General features: G+C 51.4%; 2 protein-coding genes across 2 annotated transcripts; one reads left to right on the forward strand and one right to left on the reverse strand.

The window, feature by feature from the left end:
* Window positions 1-1863: 1863 nt before the first annotated feature.
* Window positions 1864-4922, forward strand: A1O1_07717 (uncharacterized protein; the record flags this gene model as incomplete). The annotated part of the gene is made up of 3 exons (XM_007728583.1): window positions 1864-2123; window positions 2382-2488; window positions 2620-4922. 3 exons carry the CDS (start codon window positions 1864-1866, stop codon window positions 4920-4922), a joined length of 2670 nt encoding a protein of 889 aa, XP_007726773.1.
* A 359-nt stretch (window positions 4923-5281) lies between these two features.
* On the reverse strand, window positions 5282-7012 carry A1O1_07718 (uncharacterized protein; the record flags this gene model as incomplete). The annotated part of the gene is made up of 1 exon (XM_007728584.1): window positions 5282-7012. One exon carries the CDS (start codon window positions 7010-7012, stop codon window positions 5282-5284), a length of 1731 nt encoding a protein of 576 aa, XP_007726774.1.
* Between the last annotated feature and the right edge of the window lie 1172 nt (window positions 7013-8184).

Raw genomic sequence — 8184 nt, forward strand, 5'->3', positions numbered from 1 at the left:
GCGGACCGAACCCCGATCTCTCCGGCCGCTTCATTCCCCGACTCACAGTCCACAATACTTAAGTACCTATGTAGGTATCTATCTTTCAGTGCATATCGTGTCTTCACCACAGTACTTAATGGATCGGGTCCCCCAAAGAAATAACTCCTCTGCTAGATCCCTGCTGATGGGGCCGAGTCGAGGAGTCACTATAGGAGACTTGCTCATTGTACTAGTGCTATGTATGGTTGATGTCATAAGGTATCTCTCTCTTTTCCCCCTTAATCTTGGCAGCCTTGCCGCAGCGGTCAACAAGGCTGTGCTCCACAAATATTACCTACTCACCCACCTGGGTGTCAGGCAGGCAATGCCAACCGCTTTCCTAAAACAAACAGTCTCCCCGTGCCGAGTATAGACTTGAAACGCCCACATTACAGGACCAGACAGCAGACACAGTTGTATGAGACTAGACTGGACTTGACAGGACTTCCTATTCTGTTGGATTCCTTTGCTTGTTGAAAGAGATGACTCGTGCCGTTTTCAGATCCCCCTTTCACGTCGAACAATACCAAGTCAAACCCAACTCCATCCTTTCACCAGAGGGGTCATCATGACCGACGAGTGAACATATCACCACAGCTGTTAGCACTTGCTTGATTCACCAACATCAATCCCCGCCTAATGTCCAGTCCAACGAAGGTGATCGATTGTCAGTCAATTTCCACAACGTTGCCGAAACCCCAACCAATATGATGGGTTTGGTCAACCCGAGTAGCCAAAGGTCCAAACAATAAGCATTCAGCCGTGACTCTTCAAATCCGTGACTTGTCAACGCCATAGAAGTTGAACTGGTCACGGGACATCCGTCTTTGTCGACTGCTTGACTATGAGTCTGTCATCTCTCACTGACAACGTGAAGGCAAACAGATCCAGTAATGCATTCGATCAGGGGCCTTTTCTCCCTCTAGTCGTAACCACCTACCCAGACTCCCCTTCTTCGATCAAAGCAGAGAGCACCAGAGAGCACAGTATATATATCTGTTGTTTTTCTCCGGCCATGTTCCCTCTTTTTCAGCTTAGGTAGAGCCATATCGTACCTCTTTCTCTTTCTCTTTCTGTTTCATTCTGAACAGTCTCCCTTACCATTCTTGACTCCTCTCCTGCCCTTGAATGTATTATCTGGTGTCTCGTTCTTGTTGTTTCTCCTTCCGCTCTCCCCTTTCCCACTCCGCCAGCCGTCAGCCGCCAGCCCATATCAGCGCAAGGCATCCTTTGTCGCGCCTTGTCCTCCCTCCCCTCGTCACCACGGGTGACGACTGCGTTAATGAAACGCGCAGCTTGCAGAGATTTTCGGCGCTGCCAAGGACAAAAAACGAGTTGAAAGCCCACGAAAGACCAGATCCGTGGTTGTTGTTACTGTTTTCTTCTCCCTTTCTTCCTCCGTTTCATTCCTCCTTCCTCCATCCTTCGTTCTTAACCACAAACCTCAGCCTTCACCCTTCACAAATCATTCTATATCACTGCTCTCACAGCGTTCACCTTATCAGTTTCACCTTCAAGGAGACTGTTCAGTGAGAGAGCGAGTGACAGAAAGAGTGATTGTGAAATCCCGACGGATTGCTTGCCTGCTCCTCTTCTGACTTTCTTCTTTCCTTTTCCTTTGGTAAGTCTCAAACAACTCACCTCTGTTACCTCCTCCTATATCTCATCTCTTACAGCGGATACCGCCACCGGGCCCTTACTCGCGCTCGGATTTCACCCTGGTCTCTGAAGTGACGTCAAGCTCTTCCTTTTCCTCTTCCTCCTGACTGGTACTTCTGCCTCTTCCCGTCACCGTTGAGCTCGGAAAAGCTAACAAACTCAACAGCTACAGCAATAGCAGACATGGCTGCTCCTCCCCCCTCCTCCTCCGGTCCCTCTGACTCCACCGTCCGTCCTGGGTGGGGCCCGGGCCCAACCCTGCCGTCGACTCCGGTCGACCCCATCCCGCACCTGGCCTCGTGGTCGCGCGGCCAGCAGGCGGTGAGATTCCATCTCATGATGACATTGGAACAGGCCGTGAAGTTTCGTGATCTGCGAAAGGCAGGCTGCGTAGACATCGACGGCGAGCAATTGGATATTCCGACCGTCGTTGCTGTGGCCAAGTGAGTACAGCTCAACTGACCTCAACTCAACTCGGCCTACCATAGCACAGCACATCCTTAAATTTGTCTCCATCATATTTGTCACATCCTTCCCTTTGTATCCCTTTCGACGTGTTATCCTTTGGATCATCATGTTGCAACCGATTATAGTTTGGAGATCCTGGTATCGTGTCATCTTCTTTCCCTATCTCTTCCTTTCTTTCCGGCTCTAATTCACTTCGACATTTTGATCAATCATACTGACCATGTTGACCCTAGATACGGATGTAAACCATGCATCGCCAAAAATCATAAGATTCTCGAACGTATGTTGGAGAGCCAGTCGATCTTGAGAGAGCATTTGGAAATGGGCAATCACATCTACGGTATGCCATGGCTTGTTGACTTCTGACCCGCCCACCTTGCACACCTCCAACATAAATTGGAAGATATTCAGAAAGAAGCCTGCATATACTGCCCGAGTTAAAATAACTTTGCTGACGATCATTCCTTGTAGGAGTCAACACAGGTTTTGGGGGCAGCGCGGACACTCGCACCGACCAATTCGACACTCTTCAGATAGCGTTGATGCAGCATCAACAGTCCGCGATCCTTGGCAAGAACGACGTCACTGTCAACGGAGATGCGGACGGAGAACACAAGTCGCACTCGATGCCGACTAGCTGGGTCCGAGGTGCAATGTTGGTCCGCGTCAATACCACTCTTCGAGGTCATTCCTCAGTGCGTACGTCGGTCGTCAACACCATCGCCGAAATGATCCGACAGGACATGGTCCCGATTGTCCCGATGAGAGGTTCCATTTCCGCCTCTGGTGATCTCATGCCCCTCTCTTACATTGCCGGCGCATTGCAAGGGAATCCAGACATACACGTACGCGTCGGCAAAGGGGCGGCGGGCAAGATCCTTACGTCGGGAAAAGCCATTGCCGAGCTTCAGCGTTTGAGCCTGGAAGATTTGAAGAAGGGCGAAGAGGTTGAGGACTCAAAAAAAGCCAATGACGATAAGAAGGGTAAGAAGAACAAAACAAACAAAGATGTGCAGGACAAGGATGAGGGCGAGGGCAGCAAAAAGCCTGCAAGTGAGTATGAGGAGCGCAAGGCAAACCCCTTCGCTCCCGTCAACCTCGGACCGAAAGAAGGACTGGCCTTAGTAAACGGTACTGCCCCATCGGCTGGAGTAGCTGCATTGGCACTTTTCGAAGTCAATCAACTTGCCGTGATCTCACAGATGATCACTTGCTTGTCTTCCGAGGCCCTTGCTGGCAATGTCGAATGGGCTCATCCATTCATTGCAGAAATCCGTCCCCTGCCCGGCCAGATGGAGGCTGCGCGGAACATGAGGTATTTCCTCCGAGATTCAAGCCTCGTCAGTGGTCTCTCCCGGCCGGATCATGGAGCCACGAAAGGCCTGGTGCAGGACCGCTATGCAACTCGAAGTGCACCTCAATGGATCGGACCAGCGCTCGAAGACCTGTGGTGTTGTACCGCCGTCGTGAACGTCGAGCTCAACTCCACCACCGACAACCCAGTGGTAAGTATTGAGGACAAACAGGTCTATTGTGGTGCAAACTTCCAAGCCACCTCGGTGGCCGTGGTCATGGACAAGGCACGACTCCTGACCCAGCTGATTGGCAAGATGTTGTTCTCACAAGCTACCGAATTGATCAACCCGGCAACCAACAAAGGTCTTCCCCCCAACTTGGCGGCAGACAATCCGAGCCTCTCGTTCTGCATGAAGGGAGTCGACATCAATATGGCCGGCTACCAATCCGAGCTGGCATGGCTGGCCAATCCAGTCACCTCGCATAGTCAGTCTGCTGAAATGCACAACCAATCGATCAACTCGCTCGCCATGATTTCAGCTCGATCCACCATGCACAGCGTTGAAATCCTCTCGATGATGACTGCCGCTGCCATCTATGTCGGGCTGCAGGCAGTAGACTTGCGCGCAATGCACACGGCATTCATGGCGGATTACCCGAAATGCCTTAAGGATGCAGTCATCAAGAAATGGCAAGTCACGGTCACCGCTGACGTGGTGAAGAAGCTGCTCCAATCCATGATCCCGCAGATTCGACTGGCATGGTATACCAATGCAGGCTGTGACCTGAAGGAACGCTGCGAGCGGGTAAGCAACGCTTTAACACAGGCTTTCCTGGACGCATTTCTCGCAACCGCAACGACAGACACCGACGAGGGTCAGCACAGAATATTGCTTAGGCTCAAAGACTTGAAGGAAGCACTACTGGAGACCATGCCCCAGATTTTCGAAAAGCATCGACATGACTTCTCTGCTGATCCTGCAAAGACCACGCTGCCGATGCTCGGTCACGGCACTAAGGCATTGTATCAATTTGTTCGAGGCGAGTTGGGCGTGCCATTCCACCGTGGCATAAAGGATGACCCAATGTCAGGACCTCGTGCCGATGATGACAATCGAGCAAATCAGACGATTGGATCATGGATCTCCATCATCTATGAAGCGGTGCGTGATGGGAGACTCTGTGGTCATATCATGACATGCGTGGAGGAGGACCTTAGAGATGACCCTGGCCGCACGGCGAAAATGCACCGCTTCGAGGGCCCGGAACAGGCTCCCTTCGAATATGACGCCGCCTTCTCCGCACGGATGTACAGTGCTTACGAGGACCTCATGCGCGAAATGGCAGCGGGTGTGAATGGCAACAGTCCTTCGGCCGCGTCAACCACTCCTCAAGGCCAACCTGCTCAGCCCATGCCCCGAGCCATGGCGCGAGCTGCGGCGCGAGCGGAGGCGCAAGCAACCCGTCGAAAGGGTTGATTGCTCCCTTGGTCAGACATCCCAATCCACACAAGGTCCGGTTGATAAGAAAGGTCATGGCAGGAATTATCGATGGCTACAGAAGCACCCAAGGTCGTCGAAAAGCTGGATGAAGATTGTGCGATTATCGATAGGACGTCGAACAACCAGGTTTCAGACAGAGTGTTACTGCTGCCGAAAAGGAACGCAACATCGACAGGCGAAGGATTGCAGGAGGCTGGCTGGATACAGGAGATGCCTAAAGACAGCAACGTGGAGGGTCGACGTTGGCTGTGAGCGGCTGTCTCATGAACTGGTCCGCTTATGCTAGCGTGATAGCTGTGTTTGTGGATGAGCCGACTCCAATAGATCAATCCTTCTTACAAGTCTTGCATCAGTAGCTTCTCGCTGATCACCTCTTTAGTATTGGCTCTAGACATGGAAACCCGGAAGGCGGTTAGTTCCACGGTGTGGAATCTCCCATTCGGGTCCTTGTCCCAGAAGACAAGCTCGTTCCAGGGGAGCCCGTCATACATCATGGTGTCCACATCACTAACACAGAAGTCGTCCCAGACTTTTGCCTTGTCCGGAGGGCTCTGATTGGGAAGTACCAACATTCTCCAGCACTCGCCAGCTAGGTTATCCTGATCGCGGAAGAGGAGCGTTGTCATAAGCTGGACATGGCTTTTACCGGAGTCAAACTTGAAATACCTTGGTATGGCGGTCATCATATCCGTCCCATTGGAGATCCAGTCAGTGATTCCGAGGCCATTTTTCCGAGTGTATGAAAGAGCAATAGATGAGTTGATCACGGACGCCTCGAACGTGCCAGTGTAGGCATTTTGAACGTGACGTTGGGTCACCATGTCAGCTGCTTGGATCAAAGGCACCGTTGTCGCCTCAAGCAGGTGGTTCAGAAGTGTCTCATTGCCCGCGGTCAGGATGGTAATTCCAAGCTCGAACTCCGGTACTAATACGATGATTGTAGAGTAGCCAGGAAGACCTCCTCCCTTGGTCGCAAAGGTGACCAGTCGGTCAGGATCATTCAGGATTTTGTTACTGCGAAACATTTCCCAAGGGGTGCCGTAGAATGAGTTCAGACCGGCTGTGAACGATGCAGGCTGCAGCCAATTAAGGGCAGGGGTGATGCCATTGTAATGGGACAGCACATAGCGGAGGAACTTTGACATATCGGCTGATGAGGCATACAGCCCTCCTGTAGGGTTCTGGATCCCTTCATCAACATCCCAATACCAGCTAATGTTTTTAGGGAGGACTGCGATTGAATCCGAAGGTTTGGAAAATGAACTGCCAGTCATCTCGAGAGGGTCTAGGATGGCGGACTGAATATAATCCTCATAATCCATGAGAGTGACATTCGCCAAAACAAGACCCAGAAGTTCGAAGGCGATGTTGGAATATGTCGATTTTTGATTGGGAGCAAAGAGAGGAGGTTTGCTCTGGATGGATTGCAAGAGCTCTTGTTCCGTACACGGCCTGTATTCGCCGAAAGAATCGCATTGTGGCAGACCTGAAAGGCTGGCAGGTGGGAGTCCCAGTGCTGATGGATCTGATAGTTCTGTAGCCAAATCACCTTGAGCCCAGTCCCGCGGGAGGCCGCTCAACTGGCTTGCTAGGGACCGCAACGTAATATCCTTCCACGGGATGGTTCCATTCTGATGACCAGCCAATTGCGGTATGTACTTGTCCACAGAGTCATCGAGGCTCAGGTTTCCTGCAGCGTGTTGTTTGAGGATACCTAGCACAGTAAATGTCTTGGTGATGCTCGCAATACGGTAGGCGCTTCTTCCATCAATCTCTTCTGCCCCAGGCCGTGCTGGATCCTTGTCCACGGCGGTGTGGAAACTAGTCCACAAAGTAGATTTGGCATAAGTGACTTCGATCGAGTAAGACGAGGTATTGAAACTCGGGTCAGCCACCAGAGCTGAAACAGTGGTCTCGATGCGGTTGAACGCTTCTAGCAGCTCGGGACAAGGCTCAGCGTAGTCCGGAGGAGGAAATGCTGGAAATTGGTAGTGACAACCAGCGTCAACCAAGGCGACGAATGATATGGCCAGCAGCAGGGCATAGCTGGTCGATATCAAGCCCATTTTGATACGAGAGGTATGTACCGACGGGCAACAAAAAAGGCCTGGCAATCAGTTGTAGGGATGGAGCTGGGCACAGCTATCCCGCAGTCTGATGCGGTCGGACATGAATGATTCAATCACCATGCAGTCTGTGATATCAAGCAATACTACCAGTAGTACCTGAGACACAAAAGGAATGGTAAACATACACCGGTACCACACAAATGTTTGGTTCTGAAACTGTGGGGCCAGTAGCGGGAGAAGCGCTATTCGCCAGGTTGAATTACCATGCACTGCGATTCCATCAATCGTGCTTGTTTATTCAGGTCAACATTTCCAGGCAAAACGCAACCTGAAATACAGTCTTGTCATGACTCCTTCGACATCGACCGCCACACCGTACTGTTTTGTCACACGTAAGAATTGTCTCGCCTATACATTACGTTCCTAATACGGTACTCGACAAGCAACCTCTTGGTGGATTGATCAGGTATATGTCTGTCAACGGCGGCAAATCTATTCGCAAGGGATGTTAAGGTCCCGCCACTGCTCTCCGAGTATAAAGGGCATATGGAGCATTCACTTAGAGACTCTTCAACCGAGGCCATACCTAGCATTCCAGCGCCTGCAATCGATCCTCAAGGCCAGGACTCGACCGTTCCTCAGTGCCACGGCCAGTTGGTCCCCCTTCACATCGAATGTTGTAACATCAACCCCGGCGGGTAGTCGAAGGAGAGGCTGGCTGTCACAGAGAATCCACTGGTCATCGACGTGTAAAATTTCTGGCGAATCATCCATCTTGATAGCTTGGTTTGTAGCAGCTATTTCGAGCTCCCATATACCACAGTTTGTGATAAGACGCCTGTCATCGGAAGAATACTTCAGCTGAGTGACTGGTTTTGATGTCTTGATGGTTTTGATTTCTGAATCATGAGATCGCGACTTGAAGACGGCGAGTAGGTCAGACAGCTTATTGCTCTGATGATGTGATAGACGGTTAACAGGTTGTGTCCATCGCACCCAGGACGGTGGCTTATCTGACGCATCGGTCGCTTGAGGTTTCGACTCGAATGCATTCAGCTGGCCTGTCGTCGCATTCCATATCTTGATAGTGTTGTCATCAGATCCAGACACGATCCGTTGGCCATCGGGTGAGAATGCCACTGCGCTCACCCGAATTGAGTGACCGGCCA

This window comes from Capronia coronata (genome assembly GCF_000585585.1).
Source record: "Capronia coronata CBS 617.96 chromosome Unknown acBCG-supercont1.7, whole genome shotgun sequence".
Classification (NCBI taxonomy): Eukaryota; Fungi; Ascomycota; class Eurotiomycetes; order Chaetothyriales; family Herpotrichiellaceae; genus Capronia; species Capronia coronata.